The sequence below is a fragment of the Heterocephalus glaber genome, unplaced genomic scaffold (assembly GCF_053883595.1).
Source record: "Heterocephalus glaber isolate CG9 unplaced genomic scaffold, H.glaber_assembly_v1.0 deba00001773, whole genome shotgun sequence".
Taxonomy (NCBI): domain Eukaryota; kingdom Metazoa; phylum Chordata; class Mammalia; order Rodentia; family Bathyergidae; genus Heterocephalus; species Heterocephalus glaber.
The window spans coordinates 1,459,918-1,487,577 of NW_028258463.1; the positions used below are offsets into that span (position 1 = coordinate 1,459,918).

Consider the following 27,660-nt stretch of genomic DNA (forward strand, 5'->3'; position numbering starts at 1 on the left):
GGTCAGAGTCAAGATTCTGTCTTTCCCTGGCATTGTGACCTTGAGCAAGTCCCTTAGCTCCAGCTAAAACTGGCAAACTGAGGATGAAAAGGAGATACTTGATGTGCAATTGCTTTGTAAACTATATTATAAATAGATCTGATGGCTTGTTATTATTGTTGTTGTAATTGTTTCAACTCCCTCAGGGATGCTGAAAGAATTTTCCTTGGGGGTGAAAATGTTAAGGGTAAATATCCCCTGAAGTCCCAGCATCACAGAGTCCCACGAAGGGACAATTCAAACAGAAAGGAACTAAAAATGGCAGCTGCTGTTTTTCTTGTGCTTATTTTAAAACTGTTATCATGGAGAGAAGGAGAGAGAAAAAGAAAGGAAGGGAGGGAAGGCTTTCCTGAAGGGTTAAAGCAAGATAGTGCTGTAAAGTGATTCCAGATGTACAAATATTAATATCTCTCTCCCCCTGATGAATGAGAAGGTATGACCCAGCTAGGAAACTGCTAAAATTACCGGCGCCACGGAGACCTCAGCCATGGCCCAGTGCAGATTCTTATCCTTACCCCGGCAACTGTAATGCTGATGAAGGGCTCGGACCTGCTGCAGCAGACTCTCCAGAACTTCATTCTGTCCCTTGTGTCTGGGCTCTCTGTCATCACAGTCTTTCCAGTCTATTGAACAAAAGAAACAAACAGAGGAAATTTTAAAGCAGGGGAGGCCTCTTCCCTGCCCTGCCTCAGGAGTTGAGGTTTCGCCTCAGGAGGCATACTATCCACAGACTCCATGGATGAGCACCCAACACACGCAGAGCTGGCAGGCAATGCCAAGTATTTGGAAGCTGCCATTGTTCAGAGTCTTGTGCAAAACAGTAATTGTGGTTGATTTCTTGTGTTGGGCGGTTTTAGAGAAAGAGAAAATAGTAATTGAAAGCCAAAAGAAAATAGAAAATCTAGGAGTCCGGTCTCTCCTCTCCCAGCCCTGCTCCCCTTGTCAGTGTCCCATGTCCAATCAGTTCCCTGGTCACCTTTCCACTCAGCACCCCAAGTCTCCACTGGATTTCTACAGTAGGAAAGAAAAGGGTGGGAATGTGCAGACTAGATGAAATCCACAGTCCCAATGCTTTTATTGTAGGTTTCACACTTTTGGCCAAATTGACATTTCTTTCCAAGGAAAGAGCCTATGTCACATGCCAAGAAATGGAAATCTACATTTTGCTCAAATGAATGTCTGCTTTGGTTAGCTGGCACAGCGATCCCTGCACATACTCTGAGCCACCAACCACCCTGTCTGCTCAGTCTCTAAATATACAGTATTAGCTTACATGGCGAATTTAAATTGCAATACCCACTGAGATTTTTTTCTACCCCTTCTATTTTCATTCCATTTGGCTATAATGATATCAAGAGTAATAACTCATATGGGACTAATGTCAAGATTGCAATTCTGCTGTCTCCAACTCTGAGTTCTTTTCAGCAGGTCAGTCATTTCATTGTCCACCTCTTTTCTCCTCTATTTTCCCTCCTCCAATTTTCCTTTCTGAACCTTTAAAATGCAAAAAACTTAAAGTGCTTCTTAAAATGCATTCTTTAAGAATATTAGTCATTCTTCCACAGAAAATCCCGTTAGTTCACAAGTGTATCTTGGACTTAAATTTTAGCTAAATAAGTTTTAAGTTCTCTCTCCAACAGATTTATTTTAAAATTTGGAATCTTCTTCATTCAAAAACTTAAGCATATGTAATACCTGTTAAAGACAGGTAAGAACATTTCATTTTGGTTCATCCAAAGCCCAGGAATAAAGTGCATTTAAGAAGAACACAGGTTCTGGAGACAGAGACATCTGGGTGTGAATCCTAGGTCTTCTCAGTCCTGGCTCATTGTCTGCTTACATTAACAGGGCCTCTACTCCCTAACTTGAAAAACGAGGATAGTATCTACTTGTCAGATTTTTATGAGAATTAAATAAAGAGGTATATTAGGTATCTGGCACAATGCTTATTACATGACAGGTATTTTATAAATAATAACTTAGAGTAAAGCCAATTCATTATGGAAACAATTTTTTACACTGTCAACAGGTCACCTATGAAAATAGGGCCCTCAGAGATTTTCTAATTACCTTTCCTTCTCACTCTCTTCTATGTATAGTTCTCTATTTTACCTTTTGGAAAATGGAGGCCCAGAGACAACCATTCCAATCCTGTCTTGCTTGTAACATAGTCTAGTGACCATCCATAGGGTGGTCATGCTCATTTCATTATATCAGGGACATTTTTTTTTTTCCTTTTGGGAAGGAAGGTCAGAATCTTGGGTGGAGTTTGAGTGGCAGGGCTTAGGTGTGGTCAAGTCTGGAGACAGAGAATTGGCAGAGGTGCCTTTTGTAGACTATTTGTTCCTTGTGGGCAAGAACCATGACTTAATCTCTCTTTATTTCATTTTTCTTCTTGGTAACAGTGTGATTTAAAAATCTCTTTTTTAGGTTATGTGAGATTTAAAAGAAATAATGTAAGTAAAGCACCATTCTGGCACTTAGGAGACACTTACTAGATTCTTGGTGGGTATCAGGAAAAGAAGTGTGATGGTATCCAGTAGGCTGGACTAGGGAGGGATTTTTACTGGGAAATTTGGAAAAATTTGGGGAAATAACTCCCAGTGGCTCTTTGACTAGTTGTAGTGCCCCTCACCTCAGCACAATAAGAATAAAAATTGCCTTCTTGGGTCCCCAAAGGCCATTATTGGTTTGTTCTTGTGGATGCATGCATCTGAAGTGTGGATAAGATGAGCAAGGAGTAAGACTCTTGGGTGACTACATGGCCATGAACATGCTAATACATCCTAATGAGTGTTAATGCTGCCACCAATGAAAGGGGAGATGAAATGGGCTTGGCTTTTAAAGCTGAGCCCTATTACATCAAAGGGCAAGCTTGAGCTGATGACTTTACGATACATTAGAAAATTGCTAATGCTAAATAGCAGCCCATGTGAACACCAGACACGATGCAAAGGTTTTTGGAAAGAATGAGTTTTTCTGGTAGCTGTTTGGAAGGCTCTGATCACTACATAAAATAGGAGACTTTAGGGATGAGGGAGAGAATTGAAAATATATTAAGAAATCAGGAATCTGACAGGAGTAAACTTAGCATGGTAGGAAAAGAGCAGATTGTGCCACATAATACGGTTCACTGTTCTGGTAATGAGACACTTCAGCTGCAGTACAATGCAGAGCTTACATTCACCGGCCATATCAGGGTTTTCCTGATCGTAACTCAGACAAGCCTGTCTGGGTGCTTTTCTCTTATTATGTACCATACCGTATAAGTCTTTAAAAACACATTAAGGCCTTTTGTAAAAATATAAAAAGTTTTATAGCTTACTGGAACATATTACCAAATTTCCAATTACTCTGTCATGTTAGAATACATTGTCCCCTAGTAAATATCTGACTACTGATATATGTTACATCACAATGTCATACTCTGTTTATACATAGAATGGGAGCATTTTTATATTGTTCTTTCTAAGTGATATGGCATGTCTGCAACAAGTATCACCATATGTTAGGATTTCATTTCTTTGTCAGTTATACCTACTAATCAAATATACTGTTTGAGAAAGCATTGCTATTTAATGGTAATTATCAATATATCAATGATTCCTCCAAGTCCTGAACAACTGTTCTTGTCATTCTGGACAGTTATAAGATGATGTCTGAATAGAATTTACAGTTTATTGAACCTGAACATCTGACCTTTAAAAGTAAATGCATCCATATGCAGATCAGAAATTGCATGGGATATGCATTTTGAGTGTGTTCCCTCCTGCTTCACTTTCAGGTCAACTGAGACTAGTATTTGTGTGTTTTTCTTCATACTTTCTGTCTCTCCATCTCCAATAATACACACTTTCTCCTCTCCCAATGTGAGTGGTTCCCTTAGTATCTTAATTTTGCAATTCATTTGCATTTCTGATAAATCTTCACTAATAAAGATGTCCAAATAAGTGAAAGCCTATAATACATTCATAGTTGATATTGGATTCATAGTTGATATTAGATATTGTTATAAAATGTAAAAACTCTATACACCCATGAAATAGAATATTAAAAGAGCCTATAATCTCATAACCCAAATGTCCATTGTAAAACTGTAAAAATTATCAAGACATACAGACACACCCTTCCTAATTATAGGTGAATCAATACATGGAAACCCCCCACCATTTGCATTTTTTTTTTACATAAAATTTATGCTGTAGAAATTTCTTCCACACAATGAATGGCTTTATGAAGTACCATTGTGGTAGTTGGGTTTAGTTCTACAGTATAAATATGAATATATTTTTATCATACCTAGCTTTAAATTAATATTGAATAATTCTTCCCATGACACATGATATTTCACTATTATCAATTTACTGCTGCAGTATACATCTTTGTACATAATTGCTTATCTGCATCTCTGTTTCCTTAGGTTAGAGTCCTAGGTGTGTAATCATGGGGTAAAAGGAAATAGATTTTCTTAAGACAGTTGATACAATATGGCACACTGTGTTCCATAAAGGATATAGTAGTTTTTACTCTCACAAGAAGCATATAATACCATTTTAAACTTTCATATTAGTGACTTTTTAAAAAAGATAAAAACAGAATCCAGAGCAGTGGACTCATTACAAAGACAAATCTATCATATTATCTGTCTAGAAATGTTTGCTCTGGTTAATTACATTTTCGGGATAATAGTTACCAAACATACCAGGAATAAATTATTAAGCTTCAAATAATTTTTCAGTCAGCACTATAAATGTTCTAGATTATATTTTTTGCAGAGTGCCTATTCATAGGAAAGCTTTGCTTCTGGTTAATAAAATTTGTTAGGTTTTGTTCTGTGTAACAGATGTGATGTACCCCTTGTATCTTCTGAGGGCAAGGAAAGGAAGACCAGGGCTAAAATGGACTGTGAACTCTGGCCCAGCCACTCCCACAGAGTCCCCACTCCATTCTTATGAAGGCCTAGGAAAGAGTAAGACTAGATACACTCTGCAGATGTTGACTGGAAGCTCTGTGAGTTTTAGTAACTTCTGAGAAACTTTGATAAAAAGCTATAACGACCATTAAGTTCAGGCCTTTTTTGTTCCAAATTCCCTCTCCTTCCCCTCCAGTGAGCCGCCTTCCTGTGACCATATTTACAAAGAAATCATTCATTTTGTGGCCCAGATGCTGCCCTGTGGTCTTGTGGACTACAAGCAGTGGGAGAAGGGAATGGCAGTGGTGCTTGGAGTCGGAGTCTGTTGACCTGCTGGAGAGTAGAAACCACTTACTAGAAGGAGAGGCACAGGTGGGTGTCGTGGTCTGAGCAGGGCCCCACCCTTTCATGTTATAAGCCGAGACTTGAACGAAATACTGTTGTCCCTGTGAAGAATTGAAATAGATAACACATCAGGCATTTTAATTGATTAGTTTTGCCCTAGAAACAGATCTTGCTTTAGCTGATCAACTTACTTTAGAAAATTAACAAGCTATAATAAATATCTTTTCAAGTTAGTGCTTTAAAAACCTGCCTCATTCCTTTACTGGCTGTGTAGTACTTCACTGTATCAAATGCCATAATTTATTTAGCCAGTTTCTCATTGGTGGACATTGGACTGTTTCCATTTTGTGCTACAATAAATAATGCCGCAATAAATGAACATCATTCAGCTGTTCAAGCATTCAAAAAAGCTAATTCTTTGATATGACATCAATTTTACAGCCATTATTAAAACAATGCTTATACTTTCATTTTTTATGATATTAAGAAATCAGGAGCTGTTTTTGTTTGCTGAAAATCTTTTAAAGTGTTTTTTATGGTTTTACTTATTGCTTTGATGGTTTTTTCTTTTTCCTAATGAATGCAAAGGGGCTTTGGAGAAGCCAGCATATGAAGAAACATTGCTTGCAAACATTGTAAAATGGTATTTGAAGTTAAAAAAAATAACAAATCTTTGCAGAGCCTTTGCTAGGGATTTAATAATATTGGCTTTAACAATATTATGAAGTTAAATTTTTTTTCTAATATTGAAAATGGGTTTCTATGCAGCCCAAGGCTATAGGGATTTTGTAGAAGTGTAAATCTACTTTCAGGCTTTTATATGATTAGTATAGTGTCTGCATTGCTCTTATTGGATGGCCAAGTGGAAAAACTTAATCCCTGTAGAAATTAGTTCAGATATTAGCGAAACCGTCTTTGGAGAGTTTTCCATTTTTATCACCATATCCCTTTTTCTTTTAAGCAATGGAAATTCCCTAGGGTTCTTTCTGGCCCTGTTCCATCATGTGAGCCATAGGGTTGGAATTAGTCTTCTGCTGATACCATCTCAGGGGGCCACCCACTCAGGGGCTTGTTTGCTCTGCTAATCCACAGTTCTGGCCTCTGGTGTAGACATGCGATTAGGACTAAAAGTCAGGATTCTTGGTGATGACCCAAACACCAAGAATTCTATTAAATAAGCTGGTTCAAGCTTGGAAAGATGCAACCCAATGCAGCTTTTCAATGCTAGGTTTCAGGATTATATCTTACAGATAACTGTTTTAATTCACTAATCTTTAAGAAAATAACAGCAGCAAAGTTTTCCCTCTCACTTTCTCCATATAAAGGTTTTAGAATATTATTTAAACTGAACAAAAAATTGTTTTAAGTTCTCCTTAAAAAGAGTTTGATTAAAAAGGATTTTTTATCTTTTGCTTTGTAATTGAGGACATACAGGTTTCGTTCCAGTTTGAAGTAATTTACTAGGTGCTTTTGATTTTGGTATTTCTCATGTTCATATGATTCATAGTTCCACAAATAATTACTCTTTGAATTTAGATTGGTTAAATAAATAAACATGGTTTGTTCTAGTTTTTCATTTACAGTTTAAATTGTTTTAGGTTACTGAGAAATGTAGCTCCACAATGTATAGTTTCTTTTTTTGTGTGAAAGCAGATTTAGACAGATTTTTTTTCCCTTTTTAATCAAGGGAAAAGGATTTTTCTCAGGAAATTGTGTGACTCCAATTGACGACTGATCTCAATTGAGGGTGTGGGGGTGAGGACTAGATGAGGCTGTTATTTTTACCATCAGACAGAGAGTCAAAATTGGATCTCTCAGAGCCTTTGATCCCCCTTTAGATTAGACTGTGATCCAGAAAGCAGCAGCTTTCAAGCTTTCATGAGGCTAGTCTTTTTCTGGTCTCTTTAGAACATGGCAGCTTACAAAGTGGTTCATGCTGTCTGCTTACTCCTTTGTGAAATTCAGATTATGGATACCAGACATATCATGCTTAATGAGTGGCAGTTGTTGCCAGAGGCCTGGGTGTTGACTGTTGCTTCCAGAGTAGGCATTTGCTATCAACATCTCCATGCAAACATCAGCAACAGGAGCTAGCAAGTACACCAGGAGGACATTTACCGTTATAAGTCCTGTGATTGTGCATCTCAGGGTGTGCAGGTTGTCCATGATGATTTCTCCAGCCAAAGGACAAAAGTCTTTAGATTTACTCCATTCCACTGGAGGGATGGGGCCGGAGGGAGGAGAGAATAAAATTCAGTCAAATGTCAAGAAGCACCATAGATACTCTAGCATATAACCCATCTCAAAGATGATTTTTGCAAGCCTCTTTCCTTATACCAGCACATCTAACAATCCTCCTTGGGATGTGAAGTCAGTTTCTAAGTTCACCATTATTTTTTAAAAGAGGAGCCAAAAAAGTAATGATTCAGAAGTCATTAATATGCCTTATGGGTTTTTTGAACCTTGATAGATATGTTATATTATGGTATATGTACATTTTTAATGTTGTTAATGTGAGATATAATCTGTATTAAATGCAGTTCTATTTCTTGATGACAGGGACATGTTCTGAGAGTTTGCATCATCAGACAATTTTATTCTTGTGTGAATATCACAAGAATGTACTTACACAAATTAAGTGAGTTGTGATGTCACTTTACTGGGTAACATGTATCTATTCCATCCTCGACTGAAATGTCCTTATAGGATGCATGATAATTATACAGTATTACTCACACAGCCATTGCTATATAAAGACACACTGTGTGTGTGTGTGTGTGTGTGTGTGTGTGTATGTGTGCATGTATGGATAGTTAGACTCACACTGAGGGATATAACAGTTCATTGTATGTATATGGAAGAAAAATCACTCAAGGTACCAGAAATGAAGGTTTACTTAGAACTACCTTCTGTTCTCTCTGAAGGTTTGGCTTCCACCTCATCATGTGACTGAAAATTCTCTTTCAAGATTCCAGTGACATTCTCATCCCACATAAAAAGGCTCTATTACTTCCTGACACCTTGATCCCTGGAAACACTCTTCTTGTAGTGTCTAATATACTGTCTCCTTCTCCTCCTTCCTGAAATCTTCCAAGCTTTATCATTGGCTTCTTTCAGCCTTAGAATGTGGGGTTTGTGCCTGACCTGTTCAGTGCCCTTCTGTTCTGACATTCTCAAGGTGGATGCTCATTCATGGTTAAGTTATCCAAGTTCTAATGCCCTATTTTACTGTGGGACCATGTTCTTTCATAACATTTTCCATTGGTTGTAAAACCATGGATAGGAGAGATGTATCATGCATCATGGGTAAAACATGTCTTAACTAACTGGTTACACATGCAGGATTTAAGTCAAGCTGCAATGAAGCAGGAGCTTAAGGAGCTGAAATCACAAGGAAAACCAGGCCTCTGTTTTTCTAAACTTCATGGTGACAAACTAGAGGTTGGGAGATTTAGGGTATATATGCTCTCTCTCTCTCTCTCTCTCTCTCTCTCTCTATATATATATATATATATATATATATGCTCTATAACACTTTCATACTTCAAAATCAACGCAAACCATCTCTAAATCCTGCTGTTGCTCTTGAGTCATTCATTCCTCTGCTTGGGAGCTTGCTGTCCCCGATTTCTCTGCTCCTCCTCCTTGTGTCCCTGGGGATCTGGCTTGTTTTCCTGACTGTCTTGAAATTGCTCTTTTTCTAGGGCATGAATACTCAGCACTGGCCCCTTTTTCAGACCTCTCGCCATCTTTGGCCTCTCCCTCCTTTTTGCAGCCCTCTTTGCCTTCTGTCTTGGTTCACCCTCTGCTTTTCCTACCTTTTGACCACCACTTTCTAGGTTCTTTCTGCTTCCTCTTCTTTTTTCCCTTTGATGTGATGTTCACTGGAGGTTTAGTTTTTTGGCTCTTTTTTTTCACTCCATGTACTTTGTCCCTGGTATTGACCTTATCTTTTATGGCTTCAACTGTGAGTCTTAGAGCTAGGTCTAGCCTCTCTTTTGAATTCTAACTGCCTCCTATAAATCTCCTCCTGAGTGTTTCTCACTCAATTCGAATGTTCCTGAAGTACCTTTCTCTGCCGAAGAGTGTTTTCTTAGTGTTAGCTAATTGCACTTCCAGATATCTAGTCACCCAACCAAAAATCTCAGTATCTTTGCTTCTTCTTTCCCCAATTCCATACAATCAGTTGATCACTAAACCCAGTAGTTTCCACTTCTAAAATGGCTCTTGTTATTTCTCCTTTTCATCTCTCACTGTGATACCCCTGGAATAGACTTTTATAATCATAAGCATAAACTTTGCAATAGCTTCCTAATTGATTTTTTCAGCTTATCTCCTCAGCTTTACATATAATCCTCTTACCAAAGCCTGAATTATAGTTTAAAATTCAGATCTAATTATTTTACTCCTTTATCTAAAATCTTTTTACACTGTCTAGTTGCTTTGAGAGTAAAATGAAGTTTTAATAAAGCTTTTAAGGAGCCTAATTTCTGGTCCCAAAATTACACTACTGTCCTCATCTCCTGCCATTTGCCAGAAGAAAATCTTTTTTCTGTAAGTCCCTGTTACCTGATTATTATTTTTTCTTACTTTTCTGGCTCTGAGTCTTTAGCTCATCCTTCAACTTTTGCTTAGTGAAACTCTAGTAATCCTTTAAGATCTAGCAAAGTCAACTCTAAATTCCTGAGGAATAATTAATTAAATACACCTGTTTTTGTTCGCACACAGTCCTTTACTCATATAAAAATAAGATTTATTACACTGTATTATGTTTTATGGTATGTGTCTTTTTCTTTTGTTAAATTGTGAGAAACTTGAGAATAGGAGGAATGTCATTCATTATTTCCTCTATGGTGCTGTACATGTATTTGATTGAATGTGTCTGTGTACACATAGGCTTGTGCACACACATATATGTATAACCCCAGACATGACTACATTTTTTCCTCCCAGTATTGTATATCTGTTTTATTGTATGTATATGTGTATACACACACACACAAACACACACACACACATACACTATCATACACTCAGAGACTATAGTCTTCTCTCTAGTGCTGTATATATATTTTATCTTACTGTGTGTGTATGTATGTACACATACACACATGTATAACCCTAGAATAGACTACAAGACTTTGTCTAACATGGAGATACTTTTTCCATGTGTATCTTCTAAAGTCTCCTACTTTTGAAGCTCTCAGGTATGGTATAAAATATAATTAGAATAAAATGATTAAAATTATATATTACCTATTAAATCAGGCCTACATCTCCTTACAGATACATATTCTAAAATGTAAACCCTAAATAAATCCTATACATGTATATTTAAAAATATATTTTGTTTTGCTTTGGAGCTATCAACTCTCTTAAACTGGGGACGATTTGTAATCAGAATAAGGTTCTACCTAATTCTAGCTAAAGAAAAAAAGGAACGATTGAGGGAGTTATTACAAATAAAACAAAAAGTAAAAGGTGAAGCAGACGCACAAGGGTATCTAGGAAGAGCAAATAATACAGGAAAATTCTAGAAGCACAAACATCCTTGGTTGCTATTGAGGCATACATGATCGATTGGTGTGGAGGAGGTCCAAGTGGAAGGTTTAGGGTAAAAGACTGTAGACTAAGAATTCGGGACGACTTCTTAAACTAAAGGACGAGTAAAGGGTTAGTGGCGATAATACCAAATGATTTGGGAAATGGTTAACGGGAAGTTGTTCAAAGATACAATGTTTACAGTTTCTAAATAAGCCACAATTCAGTTCTGAATAAAAACTGTTCTTGTTCTATTGAAATGTTTTTTTTAAAAATTAAATTCTTTTATTGGTACATTGTAGGTATACAACACACTTACATTTCTCATTGGGAATTGTACCTTTACATGATGTATCTTGGTTCTTATTTTTTCCCCATTCCTAGCCCTCCCTTCACACCCTCCACCCTTCCCTATTTACAAAGACTTTACTTCCATTTTTTCCATTTCTCATCATTTTTCCTTTCCCTTCTTTCCTTTCCTCTGCCCCTCCCACTACCCCTACCCCTTTGGACCTTTTCTTCCTATTTTGCATTATCGATTATTCATTCTAATCAGTGGTACATTTTAGGTATACAATATAATGACATTCATCATTGGAAATTTGCACCTTTACATAATCTCTCTTGGTTCTTATTTTTCACCCTTGCTCAGCCCTCCCTTCAACCCCTCCAGTCCTCCCTATTTACAAAGATTTTGTTCCTATTTTTCCATTTTCTCATATTAATCCCATTCCCTTCTATCCTTTCCCCTAGCCCTCCCACTTCCTTCCCCTTTGTCCCTTTTCTTCCTATTTCACATGACCTATTATACATTTAGTCCATATTTACACTTTCAGTTTCTCACACCAGAGAAACTATTCGGTATTTATATATGTGTGTCCTATTTATTTCACTTAAGAGTATCACCTCAGTGTGCATCCACTTAGCTATAAATGTCTCTAATTTCTCATTTTTTATGGCTGAGTAGTACTCCATTTTATAAAAAAACCACATTTTGTTTACCCAGTCTCCAGTTGATGGGCATTTGGGCTGTTTCCAAGTTTTAGCTATTACAAACTGTGTCTATTGAAATGTTTTACAATGTACATTTCAGGTGGAAAAGAGGATCTGATTTCCTGGAAAAATAGAAGTAGATTTGTTAGGAAAAATGGTTCTGCTTTGGGAGTTAATAGAGAATTTTAAACAATTAAGTCTAATTAGGTCTTATAACACATCTGAGTTTCAATGGGAAAAGGATCAATGAACAAATTATATTGGGGGGAAAAAATCTCCTGGTTGGAGTGGCCAATCTATTCTACTCTAATAACAGTCTTTCCGCTATATGTATTTCCAAGTTGGCGGACTTCTTTTAGCGGGAAGTCACACAGAAATGCAAGTGGCTCGTGGTCATTGAAAGAATGAGGAGAGACATGGAGTAAACAGGAGTCACTTTGAGAACACTGGGGATTTCTAAGAAAGCAACTCTGCATGTTCTTCCTGGAAAGTTGTTCATTGGTAAAGATTTGATATTAAAGGCCTGAGAAAATAATTTATAAACCTACTTTAAATCTCCAAAGGGTTAGGGAGGTATGTATGTGAACTTTAAAACTGTATAAGGCTTGGGCTGGGGATTTAGCTCAGTGGTTCCACTGCCTGTCTCACAAGTGTGAGGTCCTGAGTTCGATCCCCGGTACCAAAAAACCCACAAAAACTGTATAAGGCTTGTAATTTTAAGATAAAGATCAGAGAAACTGTTCTACTTATGTTTGGGAAATAGAAGCAGGATTTAATTGCAGAATGGCTCATAGCAGTTAAAAATTAGCAAGAAAAGTAACAGACATATTCCTTATTAATATTCCTTAAGTTTTGCATTAATACTCCTTAAAATTTTGCTCTGGCTCAGACTGTGATTCATTGTATATCAAATAACAGAACATTTCAAATGGGAAACTTTGTTATTTTAACCAATACTTCATTTTAAATGTAAAATTTAAAAATATAGGATCATTTGGGAAGTGCTATGGTTTGATTATGGATTGTCTCCTTTGAAACTCATGTTGAAATTTGGTTCCCACTGTAATAGGGTTGCAAAGCGGTAGGGCTTTTAGGAGATGATTAGGTTGTCAAAAGGGATTAATGCCTTTCTCACAGGAGTAGTGAATTCTCATGGAACTGTATTAGTTACCACAAGGGCACATTGTTACACAGCAAAGCAGCCCTCTGTCTTGTCTGCTGCATGCTCCTGCTCACCCTTCTGCTTTTGGCCATGGCTTAAGGCAACACGAGGCCCTTGTGGCACCATGTACTTGGGATTCCCAGCCTCCAGAACCATGAGCCAAAATAAGTCTCTTTGCTTTATAAGTGTCTCAGTTTCAGATATTTGATTATAGCACCAGAAAATGGACTGAGACAGGAATGAAAGTTCTAGTTTCACTCCACTGTCACCTGGTGGCAGCTGTTTAAAGCACAGTTTAGAAATTTTAGAAGAAAAGGAGAAACTGACATTCTGGCTCTATTAACCTGAAGTCTATAAAATGATGAGAAATGCCACAGAATCAGTGACAAAAGTAGCCAGTTTTATGACCTGAAGTGTTTGGGTGCATGATCAGAGAACATCATCTAAAGCTCACTTGACTTTCCAGCCTCATGGTGCATGCAGACTAAGTGATTCATATACCCTCCTCTAGCTGGTAACACTAAAGTCTCAGGCCAGCTTTTTGAGGGGTGAAGATGATGCAAGAGTAAAAGCAGAAAGAAACAGTACTGCAAGAATGTTTTTTTTTAAAGAATGTTGAATTAACTTCTCTTCAATTGATTAAAAAAAACATAAAACCTCCTATACTGTGAAGTTTCTAAAGTCTAAATGCCTCACAGCCCAATTATTTTGGCCTGTTCACACATTGCCGGGTGTCTACTTTAAAGGTTATATTCTTCACCTCACCCACACCCTCTGCTTAGTCTCATCAGTCACGTGGCCTCAGACCCATTGCTTATGTTGCTTTCTCTCTTAAATTGTGTACTACTGTCTAAGAGCTGTGCCTTCCTTTGAATGGGTCTGGTTCAAAGTTTCTTCCTTACCATAGCTTACCTTAACTTCCCAATGGAAGCATCCTTGCTAGTTTTCTCATAGCAGTTTTTGTATCTCTTGTATTGTACTTGTTTCATTGTTTTGCATTTTTTTTAAGAGATTTTTCTCCTCTATAGTTTATAATCTCTTTGAGAACAGAGACTACGTCTGATTAATACCACTTTTCAAAGGACCTGTCTTAATCCGTAGTACAGTGTAAGTGGCTCTATAAATGCTGGATGAGTTGAATATTTGATTCTTAAATTGGAATATGTAAATCCTAGGGTAGAAGAAATCTGATGCTGGTACGTAGATAATAAGAAAACTGTTGGAATGGAGAAAAAAATTAAAAAAGAGAATGGAAGTTACCTGTGCTGCTCAATTAGGAGTTGAGATATTGAATAATTTGTGGCTTCCACCCTCTGGCATCCTGGACCCTTGTCCATACTACCTCTCAGAAACAAACAAAAAAACAAAATAGTGTATTTCCTATTTCCTATCTGCTCTTCAGTGGAACCAAAACAGCATTCTTACTGGTCTCACTCACCCTGGCGCCTGAGCTAATGAATGGAATTTGGCTAGACTGCCTATCCCAGGACCAGAGCATTATGAAATCTTCCTCAGATCCATCCACCTTTCAGACCAGCTGTAGCACAAGAGGACGAGAAAGGGAGGAAAGGACATGCTGAGAAACCAAGACAGAGAGCAAAAGTCATTTCTAGAGATGAGAAGGGGTGTCTTGCTGCAACACAAACCCGCTCACCACTTGTGGGTTTTACATTGAGAACTGACTTGAAAACTCTGAAGCTGGGAATTTTAGCTTTGGCAAAATACAAGGTTGGTGCTGCTTGCATTTTTTATTTTAAATTCCCTTGGTAGTCCCAGGAGCAGAGGCATGCACTACTTTCAAACAAGAATCTTTATTGTTTGCATAGCACATAGTCACCCAGTTAATTAGAAAAACATTTTTTCCCCAAATTAAATTTCCCTAGAAAAACAATGATTTAAATTAAGGGCAAAAGGCTTTTGTTTTGTTTTGTTTTGTTTTGCTTTTTTTGACATCAAGTCTTCTTGCACCTACCATTTTTAGAAAATTAAAAGCAAAGTTAGAATTGGAAGGATATATTCATTTATTTATTGTTAGTTTCTACCATCCATGAGAATAATATGAACCTTTCTGCGTATTTCTGTACTCTCTGAATTTTGCTTGTGCTCTATCAGTGCTATGTGCAGATAGTTAGGGAGGAGAGATATCTAAATTTTCAGGTTTTTAAGATGAACATAAATGACTGAACAACTTCGTCTTCCCCTTCCCCTCCCCTCTCTTCCCTTCCCCTCATCTTTCTCTTTCTCCTACCCTCCTCTTTGTTGCAGTTACGGAGATGGAACCAGGGGCCTTCCCACTGATCCAAGTCCCCAGCCCTTTGTTTTTACTTTTCATTTTGAGACAGGGTCTAGCTAAGTCACTAAATGGCCCAGACTGGGCTGGAACTTGCAATCCTCCTCCCTCAGCCTCCCAAAGTGCTGGGACTACAGGTGTGTGCTAACACGTGGCGGCTCTAACCTAAAGTCTTTTTTTTTTCTCGATGTTGGATTTCTAAATGAAAGGGATTATTTTTATTATTCTTACTACTCCTGTTAGTTTACTCTCCATGCCTGGCATGAAGTATTTGTTGGCTGAATACTAGTCTGCCAGAAGCCCAGCAGAGGCCAGTTCTCATCTTCCATGATATTCCTAAAGCTCCACTTCTCACGCACTTCTCTGGACACTTAACCATAGTACTTTCAAACAAAACTTCCTTCTGTGTTTTCTGCTGTTTGGGCATGAGAGTCTGAAAAATCTGTGCTGGTGGAGATGTTGGAACCATAAATCACCCTCAAACCCCAGGTCACACAGAGATCATTGTTTTCTTTACCTTGGGAAGATCGATTGATGGATCGATCTTTCTTTCTATCTATCTATCTATCTATCTATCTATCTATCTATCATCTATCTATCTATCTATCTATCTATCTATCTATCTATCTATCTGTCTATCTACAGGGCAGAGTACAAAATCCACTCACGTCAGTCTAAGACCATGGGTCATGATAGCGTTGCTTTCAGAGGAAGCACACACAGGGAGGTGGAGGAAGGCACAGCTTGCCTCAAACCCACCTTTAGATGGGGCACATGAAGCAAGGTGCAGGAGTTAAACATAAACTGTTAAAATTTCAGAAATTTTGTCAGCTCAGCCATCACTAAAAGTTAAATTACATAACGTGAAGTTAAATAAACTATACCCAAACCAGACAGCGTATACTTGAAACTCATTGCTTCCTATTTTACTGTAGTTTGTGCCTTGAGATTACTGACCTCTATTTTGTCTGTGTTGTGGAAAGAATACATGATGATGTATCACCATACATTTCTATTCTATCTCTGTTAAGGGACATCATGTTGGGATCTTGAAACGCCATTGTAGGAATATTTACACCACAGAAATCAGCAGATGCTATAAATCACAACTTGGTTTATTACTCGATGGACTGTCTAGAGCAAATATCAGTAAACTACAGTTCTTTAAACCAGCCAGTACTTCTGGTAGCATGGAAGCACTCCACATCTAAACAGTTCTAGCCAGGCTTCATTGTTAATATTCTTTGTTATTATGTACAGTAATATTTTATTATGCATTATTAATTCATTATTATATATCCATGATTATCTGGTGTTCAAGAATAGGCAGTTTTAGGACACTGTGGTCTGAAAAGGCACATAGTTCACTAAGTCAGATAAACATCTTACTTTTTCTCTCTCCTTGGAATATAGCTGCATCTTTGAGCTGTAAGATATTCAGATAGATTTTCACTTATGTAGGCTATTTTTGTTGTAGATGTTGTGTTAGAAGAAACCGTTGTTATAATTTTTGTTTGTGAAAGAAGTAAAAGCTTTTTAAGAACTGTAGTGGAGGTCACTGAACAACAACAGGGACTCAAAGTGAATGACAATTAGAGAGCTGCAGGCTGAGCTGCTGGCTCACCCCTCCTCTCCAGCGAAGAAGCAGCAGGTCACCTCTTCCTGGGAGGAGAGTTCTTCTGAAGCATCTTGCTGGGAGTCTGGAATTATTGTGTTTGTTTTTAGGAGAGCAATGCCATTGCTGCCTGCAGGGAGTGTGCTCTGACAAGTTATTTTATAATGCTTAAGGATAAGGGGCAAATAGAGCACAGTATCAGCTGTCTGACTTATACACACAAGACATGTGGCCAATTCACAGCTTTCTGTATCCTGTTGAACACTCATGGAATTAAAATAACCAGCCACTGGGGAAAAAGCAAACATATCCCAACTGTCCTGTCAGATGATGAGCTTTTACTGAGAAGAGATGTATTCTGTTTGACTTTCTTTTCTTTCTCCACTGTACCTGTTTGAAATATCCACTTTTCCCCCTTATAATTTTTAAGTAACTAATCAAACTCCCTGAGGACAGAATCCATGCCCTGTTGACCTCTGGACATTCATCCCATTTTTCCTTGTGAAGCATGGCATCTGGGCTTGTTAGCTGGGTTTGACTTATGTGTGAACTTTGGTGTGTGTTTGTGTGTGTCTCTGTGTGTGTGCGCGTACAATCTTTCTAGTCCCATTTTTGTAGCCCCTACATAATTGCAACTTTGTATCTTTTGATCTCCACTGCCCCTTTCCCCCTTGATGCCTGTGGTAACCACCATTCTTGCTTTTTCCTAAGTTTTGGACTCATTTTTCAGGTTTCATGTACAAAAGGAAGCTGAGGTCGAGCTTATTTTACTTAGTATAATATTCTCTAGGTTCATCCAGGTTGTGGCAAATGATGATGTTAGATTATTGATCAGCTAGGTTGCAGGGCTATAGGGAGGCAAATGACATGGCTGGGCCTCAAGGAGCTTATGGTTTAATAGTATGGTCCATTTTTATAGAAGAAGACAGGAAATGGAGAGAGACCAGGTCCATCTTAGACCAAAGTTCTTTCCCCATTACCATGCTTGTCTCATTTCCTCTTGTGGAAAACCTACTCAAACAAAAGGCTGAGCCTCCTTTAACTTTAGGTCATCCTCTCTGATCTGCTAGAGTAATTTTGTCATCATTCTTTCTGGCATCAATACTCTACTTCATAATATAATGATTTATACACATGTATTTTCAATTCAACTTGCCAATATAGTTCAAATTGGTATCCATATAATTTTTAAACTCCATTACTATCATCACCCTTACCCAAATCATCATCATTTAACATTCATACTCCTATATCCTGTAATGATTTAACAGCTAACTAGCCTCTGCCTCCATTCATATGATCACCAGTCTACTGAAGCCAGAATGATCTTCTCAAAGCACAAGTCATATCGTAATACCTTCCTATGTAGAAACCTTGTTATGGTTCCCTGATGCACTTAGAATAATACTCAATTTCTTAACAGTCTATAGCATTAGCTAGCAAATTGAGATTTTCTGATCAAATCTAGCCTGCTACGTATTTTTGTAAAACCTGTAAGTTAAGAATGACTTTACACTGAAAACACAATCATACCGTTTCAAAACATGTAAAAATTACATGACATTTAATTTTCAATGTCCATAAATAAAATTTTATTAAAATGCAACCCAGATCATTTGTTTACATGCAGTCTCAATGGAGGAGTTGCAATAGAGACTATATGGTCTGCAAAGGCTGAAATATTTGCTATCTGACCTTTAAGAGAAAAGTTTGCCAACCCTTTAAGGCATCATGATCTGGCTCCTACCTGCTTCTCCATACCCCTTTCCTTCCATTCAAACCCATTTTGCTTAATCTGAATTTTCTTTTTTTAAAAAATTAATTTTATTGGTACATTTTAGGTATACAATATAATGACATTCATCATTGGAAATTTGCACCTTTACATAATCTCTCTTGGTTCTTGTATTTTCTCCATTCCCTGCTCTCCCTTCAGCCCCTCCATCCCTATTTACAAAGTTTTCGTTTCCATTTTTCATTTTCTCATACTAATTCCATTCCCTTCTTTCCTTTCCCCTACCCCTCCCACTTCCTCTTTGCCCCTTTCTTCCTATATCACAGTATCTATTATACCTTTTAGTCCTCATTTACACTTTCAGTTTCTCACACCAGAGAAACTATTCGGTATTTACATATGTGTGTCCTGTTTATTTCACTTAAGAGTATTGCCTCAATGTGCATCCATTTAGCTACAAATGTCTCTAATTTCTCATTTTCTATGGCTGAGTAGTACTCCATTTTATTAAAAAACCCACATTTTCTTTATCCAGTCTCCAGTTGATGAGCAGTTGGGCTGCTTCCAAGTTTTAGCTATTACAAATTGTGCTGCTATGAACATCAGTGCTCATATATCACTGTGGTATGATTCTTTTAATTCTTTGGGTAAGATACCCAGCAGGGGAATAAGTGGGTCAAATGAGACTTTCAGTCCTAGTTTATTGAGGTATCTCCATCCTGATTTCCACAGTGGTTGCACAAGTCAACACTCCCACCAGCAGTGGAGTAGGGTTCCTCTTTTCCCATAGCCCTGCCAGCATTTGTTATTGTTTGATTTCATGATAGCAGCCATTCTTTCTGGGGTGAGGTAGAATCGCAGTGTTGTTTTCATTTGCATCTCTCGAATGACCAGTGATGTTGAGCATTTTTTCATATGTTTATATGCTGTTTCTACTTCTTTGTCTGAGAAATGTCTGTTTATTTCAGATGCCCATTTTTGGATTGGGTCTTTAAATTTGGGAGGTCTGATCTTTTTAAGTTCTTTATAGATTCTAGATAGTAGACCTTTGTCTGAGGAACAGCAGGTGAAGAGTTTTACCCACATTGTGGGTTGTCTCTCCACACTGTTGCTGGTTTCTCTTGTTGTGCAGAAGCTTTTTAATAAGAAGAGATCCCATGTGTTGATTGTTTGTGCTAGTTCATGGGAAGCTGAGGTTTTGTTCATAAAATCTTTCCCTACACCAATGTCTTCAAGAGTTCTACCCAACCTCTGTTCCAGCTGGCTCAACGTTTCTGTTTTAATAGTTAGATCTTTAATCCATTTTGATTTTAGTTTAGTACATGGTCTAGTTTTAATCTTTGGCAAGATGAAACCCAATTTTTCCAGTACCATTTATTAAAGAGGCTATCTTTCCTCCAGTGAGGGTGTTTGGCTCCTTTGTTGAAGATGAGGTGGCCGAGTGTGTCTGGAGTTGTTTCTGGATTTTCTAATCTGTTCCACTGGTCATCAGATCTGTTTCTTTGCCAGTACCATGCTGTTTTTATCACAGTGGCTTTATAGTATAGTTTCAAGTTGAGGATTGTGATACCCCCTGCCATGTCTCTGTTGCCTAGAATTGTTTTTGCTAGTCTAGGTTTCTTCTTGTTCCAAATGAATTTTTGGATTGTTTTCTCAAAGTCTGTGAAGTATTGCTGCTGGGATTTCAATTGGAATTGCATTAAATCTATATAGCAGTTTTGGAAGTGTGGTCATTTTCACTATGTTGATTCTTCCTACCCAGGAGCAAGACATGTCTTTACATTTTCTGATATCATCTTCAATCTCTCTTTTCAGAGTGTTATAGTTTTCAGAGAAGATGTCTTTGATTTCATTTGTTAGGCTGATTCCTATGTATTTCAGTTTTTTGGATGCTACTGTGAAAGGAATTGTTTGTCCTATTTCTCTCTCAGTGAGTCTGTTGTTTGTGTAGAGGAAAGCTATTGATTTTTGTGTATTGACCTTGTATCCAGTTACTTTACTGAATTTGATTATTAAGTCCAGAAGACTTTTGGTGGAGTTCTTGGGGTCTTCTATATACAGTATCATGTCATGTGCAGATAATGACAATTTGACTTCTTCATTTCCTATTTTTTTCCTTTTATTTCTTTCTCTTGTCTAATTGCTGTGGCCAATGTTTCCAAAAGTATATTGAACAGGAGTGGTGATAGTGGATATCCTTGTCTTCTTCCTGATTTTAGTGTGAAGGGTTTCAGTTTTTGACCATTTAGAATGATATTGGCTGTTGGTTTCATAAGATTGAGGTAGAGACCGTCTATTCCAATTTTTTGTTGGGTTTTTATCATAAATGGCGTTGGATTTTGTCAAATGTGTTTTCTGCATCTATTGAGATGATCATGTGGTTTTTGTCCTTGGCTGTGTTGATATAGCATATTACATTTATTGATTTGCATATGTTGAACCATCCCTGCATCCCTGGGATGAATCCCACTTGGTCAGGGTATATGATCTTCTTGATGATCTTCTGCATTCGATTTGCCAGTATCTTATTAAGGATTTTTGCATCCATGTTCATTAGTGATATTGGCCTATAGTTCTCCTTTTCAGCTGGGTCTTTGTTTGCTTTGGGGGTCAAGGTGATGCTTGCTTCCAGGAATGAATTCAGGAGTATTGCTTCCCTTTCAATTTCATTGAAGAGTTTAAACAGTAGTGGCAGTAGTTCCTCTCTAAATGTCTTGTAGAATTCAGCAGTGAAGTCATCAGGACCCTTGCTTTTCTTAGTTGGTAAGTTTTTAGTTACATTTGCAATTTCATTGATTGATATTGGGTTGTTTAGAATTTTTAGGTGTTCTTTGTTCAACTTTGGTAATTCATATGTATCTAGGAATCTGTCCATTTCTTCTGTGTTTTCCGTCTTCTTGGTGTATGGGCTCTCAAAGTAAGTAATGATAATCCTCTGGATTTCTGCTGGGTCTGTTGTGATTTCATCCTTTTCATTCCTAATTGCATGGATTTGGGCCTTTTCTGGTAAGGTTGGCTAAGGGTTTGTCAATTTTGTTTATTCTTTCGAAGAACTAACTCTTGGCTTCATTGATTTTTTTGTATTGTTCTCTTAGTCTCCATTGCATTGATTTCTCCTCTCATCTTTTTAAGTTTCCCCCCTTGTATGAGCTATGGGTTTGTCCTGCTCTTCTTTTTCTAGAAGCTTGAGGTTCAGCATCATGTTGTTTAATTGGGCTCGCTCTGTTTTCCTAATATGAGTATTCACTACTATGAATTTCCCTTGTAAGACTGCTTTCACTGTGTCCCATAGATTCTGATATGCTGTATTGTCATTGTCATTTAATTGTAGGAACTGTCTGATTTCTTCTTTAATTTCCTCTGTGACCCATTGGTTATTCAGAAGTGTGTTGTTCAGTTTCCATGTGTTTATGAAATTCCTGCGGTTTCTTTTGCTATTGATCTCCAATTTCACCCCTCTATGGTCTGATAATATATAGGGGGTAACTTCAATTCCTTTGCATTTACTTAAACACGTCCTATGAGTGAATATGTGGTCTATTTTGGAAAACGACCCATGTGCAGCTGAAAAGAATGTGTATTCTGATTTTTTTGGTGGAACATTCTGTAAACATCTGTTAAGTTCATTTGTTCAGCAGTTTGATTGTGATCTAGTATTTCGTTACTTATTTTTTGTCTAGTTGATCTATCTATTTGTGACAGTGGGGTCTGAGGTCCCCCAGTACTATTGTATTAGTGCTTATATGATTTTTTATGTCCATTACTATTTGTTTTATATATTTGGTGAATATAGATTTATGATTGTCATCTCTTCCTCTTGGATTGTTCCCTTTACAAGGATGTAGTGTCCTTCTTTGTCTCTCTTAATCAGTGTTGGTTTGAAATCCACTTGATCTAAAAAGAGGATAGCTACCCCCACTTCTTTTCAGGTTCTTGTTGCATGGAGCATTGTTTTCCACCCTATAAGTTTCAGTCTATGAGTTTGTTTTTGAATTGTGTGTTTCTTGTATGCAGCATATTGTTGGATCTTGCTTCTTCACCCATTCTGCCATTCTATTTCTTTTGAGTGGTGAATTGAAACCATTAAAATTGATGGTTATAACTGATACGTATTGACTTATCATTGTCATGACTTTTTCTTTTTGTTGGATTCTCCCCTTTGCGTTTAATCTCTTGTCATGCCAGAGGAATTCATTCTGCTGGTCTCCCTGGGGTTGTGATCCTCATTATCTTTTCCTAGGATATTATCTACAATTTTTTGGAGTGCTGGTTTGGTATTCATGAAGTTCCTAAGGTGCTCTTTGTCATGGAAGTATCTTATTTCTCTGTCAATTTTGAAAGATTGTTTTGGAGGGTACATCAATCTGGGTTGGAGGCTGTTTCCCTTTATGGCTTGAAATACTTCACTCCAAACTCTTCTTGCCTTGAGTGTTTGTGTTGAGAAGTCTGCTGTGATTCTGATAGGCTTTTCTTTGTATGTGATTTGTTTCTTTTCTCTGACTGCTTGTAGAATTTTTTTCTTCTGTTGGGTTTCTGGAATCTTAATAATTATATTCCTATGTGTAGAATTTTTTTGATCAAGCCTAGTTGGAGACCTGTATACCTCAGTTATCTGTATGTCAAGTTCTTTTCCACTGCTTGGGAAGTTTTCTGCCATTACTTCTGTGAAGAGTTTTTTTTATTGCATCTACATTCTCTCCTGTTTCTTCATTGACTCCCATCAGTCTTAGGTTTTTCTTCTTTGCATCGTCTAGCAGCTGCTGGATTGATTTCTCATGTTCCCTTACTATTTTAAAGAAATGCTTCTTTTCCTGGTCACTAATTGCAATCTTATTTTCTATGTCTGAAATTCTGTGCTCATGTTGGCTCATTCTGCCTTGCAGATTTCCAGTGGAGTTTTTAATCTCCTGGAAATCTGTTTGCATCTGTTTTATGGATTCAATTTGTTTCCTATGTTGGGATTCCATCATGTTCCTCAGCTCCTCTATTTTTGTATCTGTGTCCACCCTAGATTTATTATTGATGTCTTGCACTATGGGCACAATCTGCTGTTATCTGAGAAATTATTTCTGATTTCATGTTTTACAGATCCTCTTTTGTTGCCAGTTCAGGGAGTCCAGGTGGTTGATTATCAGAGTGTTCCATCTGGTTGCCCTTTGGGGTTGCTTTAGATGATCTGGAAGTCTGAATTTGAGACTTTTTTACATGTCTTCTCATTCAACAGTGGGAGCCTAGGGTTGTGTCCTGCTGGTGCCGTGTGTCTCACCTCCTCCTCAGGGCTGGGGGTGGCTCTACTCCTGGGTGCTGGGAACAGTGGTACCTGAATTTTCTTGTTCTCAAATTTACCAAGTTATTCCTACCAAACTCATTCCTCCTCCAATCATAGCATATTATTTTATTTTTAGCATTTGTCACTATCTATAATTGTCATACTTATTACTTACTGACCTCAGATAATGTGTATTCCATGGGTTCTTCTGTTTTATGATTCCATTGTGTCCCTAGGGCCTAAAAGAGGTGGTAAACATTGTAGGAATGAAAACATTTATGAAAAATGAAATATTCATCTTTTCTGAAAGTTCTTCAGGGCATACTGTGTCTGCCTCTCTTTTGTATCTCAGAGTTTCAAAAATTGCTGTTGAATGAATAAAATGCCAGTCACTTTCTCATCATCTTGGGACAAAATGAAAAAAAAAAATCTGTTGCTAGCTGGGCTCCAAGACACAAAAATCTGCCCTCCACTGTTTGAGATCATATTTTAAGGAGAGGTCATCATAGTTCCAGAGAACAGTGGCTGTGGGAACATCAAGGGTCCCTCCGAGGGTTATTTCTAGTTGATGCCAGTAGACCCAGCTTTTCTGACAATGAAAAGGAATCATCAGTAAAGGGTGGGGTTGGAAGATTTTTCTAAGAAAATTGCTCCAATTATTTCTTAAAAAGTTATGTTACTTTGTAAAACACGTCACAAAAATTAAAGGTATGAAGAAAATCCTGAATAAAAACTTACAGTGGTTTACAGGAAACTAACAATTAGTGATCTTTGGAGGATGCTGGGAGGCTATCTATGGATATTTACTGGAAAATTGTTCTTTTTTTCCCCTGGATTTTAATTCTTTCATTGGTACATTTTAGGTATAAAATACATTTACATTTATCATTGGGTGCTTGTACCTGTACATGATGTATCTTGGTTCTTATTTTTTTCCCCATTCCCTGTGCGCCCTTCCCTATTTACATAGACTTCATTTCCATTTTTTTCTTTTCTCATAATTTTTCCTTTCCCTTCTTTCCTTTCCCCTTCTCCTCCCACCACCCCTACACTTTTGGACCTTTTCCTATTTCAAATGATCAATTATTCATTTTAAACCTTTTAACCCTTGTTTACATTATCAGTTTGTCACACTAGAGAAACTTTGGTATTTACATATGTGTGTCCTATTTATTTCACTTAAGAGTGTGGCCTCAATATGCATCCATTTAGCTATAAATGTCTCTACTTTCTTGTTCTTTATGGCTGAGTAGTACTCCATTTTATAAAAAAACCACATCTTCTTTATACAGTTTCCAGTTGATGGACATTTGGGCTGCTTCCAAGCTTTAGCCATTACAAACTGTGCTGCTATGAACATGGGTGCACATATATCGCTGTGGTATGATTCTTTTAATTCTTTGGGGAAGATCCCCAGCAGGGGAATAGCTGGGTCAAATGAGTAGCCCTAGTTTGGAAAATTGTTTTTTACTTGTAAACATTTCCATTAATCCTAACAATATTTTCCTCAGTTTACAAATGAGGAAACTGAGAGTCAGCTTTTAAATGATTAGCTTGAGTCCGCAGTGCTCATCAATGTAGATTTCAGTTTTGAACCCCTCTCTGTCTTGTCATCTTCCCAAGTCCATGTGGGGAAAAAGTGATAAATGGATTAACAGCCATGCTGAGATCTTCTTGGCTAGAGAAAGCTCCAACTGTGAACAGCTTACAGAAAGTATTTGCAGCACTGGACTTCTGCTCTGTGAACCTCAGGCAAGGACTACTTGTAGGTGCCTCTGTCCCTTTCCGCCAAGGGGCAGGGCTGTTTCCAACACTGTGATTTCCTTGTTATAGCCTTAAGAGGGAGAGCAGCGACCACTTAGCAGAACAAGAGATTGCACTGATGGCGGGGACTGTGAGTTTCATGAAGGTGTTCTATATTTTCATGACAGCTACATGTGGTGATGGTGGCCAAGATAAGTACTGGTTTAAAAAAATAAGTAGCAATGTATACAGTTACCAAAGACTCCTGGACATTGCTGGCCCATAACTTGAGCCTGGTTACATGTTAGGTAACCTTACAAATGCCAACTCTTCCTTCACTGTTGCCCTCCAGCAGCCTGCTCTGAGCACTCCCCCTACTCAAAGAGGCTCAGATCCCTTTTTCTACCTGTTTCTCTCCCCTCTGGCTAGAGACATGTAGGCTGAGGCAAATGATAATATGGGAAAAATCAACTCCTGAGCAGAAGCAGTCACCAAGGATCTAAAGGAATTTGTGGGAGAATATCTAAGTAAATACGAAAGAACCAGACCACCTCAGGAGCAGCCTGCCACTGCCTTCCTCCTTCTCTATCTCCCTAAGTGGAATGTGTTGTTTGGGGCTCTTTTCTTCTCTATTTGCTTTCACATTCTCCTGTAAATTACTCAACAAGGTTCCTTTTATGATCCTGAAAAAATCCAATCTTTAGATTTTCCCATCAAGGCCAGAGGATGCCTTCCACAGCTTCCAAGAGAGACAAAAAGCTTTGTTTTCTGTTTTCAGGCTCAACCTTGTTTCTATGTGGACATCAGACTGGCTGATGTTAAGACACAAATCCTATGATGTTCACGTGGGGTTTCTTTTCTTGAGAGTGTCAGAATGGCTTTAGGGGATCAAAGAAAATCTTTCGTATTATAAGCAATGTACATGTATTTTGGTTTTAGAGCTCTTTGAAGGGTTAAGCATCACCATGTACAATGTAGATCCTAACAGGAACTATTTGAAGGGCCTCATTACTTTCTCAGGGTAGTGCTGAGATTATTTTCATTACATATGTTGCCTTCGGTTTCATTTCTATTTATATGGGATATCTCCTAAATTCTCAACATTCACAGAACAAATTTGAATGAATAATGTGGACCTAAAATGTGTAATATTGAGTATTTTTGAACTTCTCCATTTAATTGGCAGATTAGCCTTTGCATGTCTCTGTCTTGGGCCATGACAGCAACTGGCATATAGTAGATGCCCAATAAAGTTGTCTTGAGTCAATGCAATAGTTCATTCAATAGAGAAGACTAAGATATACAGATGAAAGGGAAAGCCAAAGCTATTGTGCACACATTCAAAAGAGATCACCACTGTGGGGAGATGGAAGAGTGATATTCTTTGAAAAGTCTTTTGTCTACTATAAGATGACCAAGGTGGGACAAGAAAGTCACTGAGAATAATTAAATCTTGAGAGTAGGATACTTGACTTACAGATAGAGAGAAAGAACTATGCAACGTAGTTGGAAATGCATATAATAGGTTCTAAATAAATAAAGATAACTGAGTTTATTGAATTTTGCATCTATTGATCCAGTACCTAATCCCAAGCTAATTTCTGGAATATTTGGGGTAAGAAATCAAATACAACTTTAAATCTTGAACTGACTGGCTGATTTATCTGACACCCCACTAGGGACCAAACAGTGGAAAGTGCTGGGGATGTAAATATGAAAAAAGCTTGCTTCTTCTTGCCCTTTTAAGACAATTATTGTCCAATGGAAGAGACAGACAAGTCAATGCAAGATTAAAGTACAATCTGATGAGTGCTATGAAAGAAGGAGACTGGAGGGCAGGATTCTTAACAGTCTGAGGAAATGTTGGTTAGAGATCCCTTCTGGGCAGACTGGCTCCTAGCAGAGCCCTGAAGGATGTGTAGGTTTGTCAAAGGAAGAGACTGGTGAAGGTATTCTAGGCAGAGGTGGTTGTGTGTGAAAAGGCACAAAATCATGGAATGGTCAGGAAATTACAAG

At 37.8% G+C, this 27,660-nt stretch overlaps 1 protein-coding gene across 3 annotated transcripts in view; it reads right to left on the bottom strand.

Annotated features, from left to right (window-relative positions):
• The window catches only part of Ankfn1 (ankyrin repeat and fibronectin type III domain containing 1), a 406,041-nt gene that overhangs the window by 68,408 nt on the left and 309,973 nt on the right, over window positions 1-27,660 (bottom strand). For all 3 annotated transcript variants that reach the window (XM_087202565.1, XM_004859789.3, XM_087202564.1), the window contains exons 8-10: window positions 7,415-7,512; window positions 5,307-5,397; window positions 555-662 (exon numbers count right to left, since the gene is read on the bottom strand). In XM_087202565.1, coding sequence (XP_087058691.1) covers window positions 555-662; window positions 5,307-5,397; window positions 7,415-7,512 — 297 coding nt within the window. The remainder of the gene's footprint in view (window positions 1-554; window positions 663-5,306; window positions 5,398-7,414; window positions 7,513-27,660) is intronic.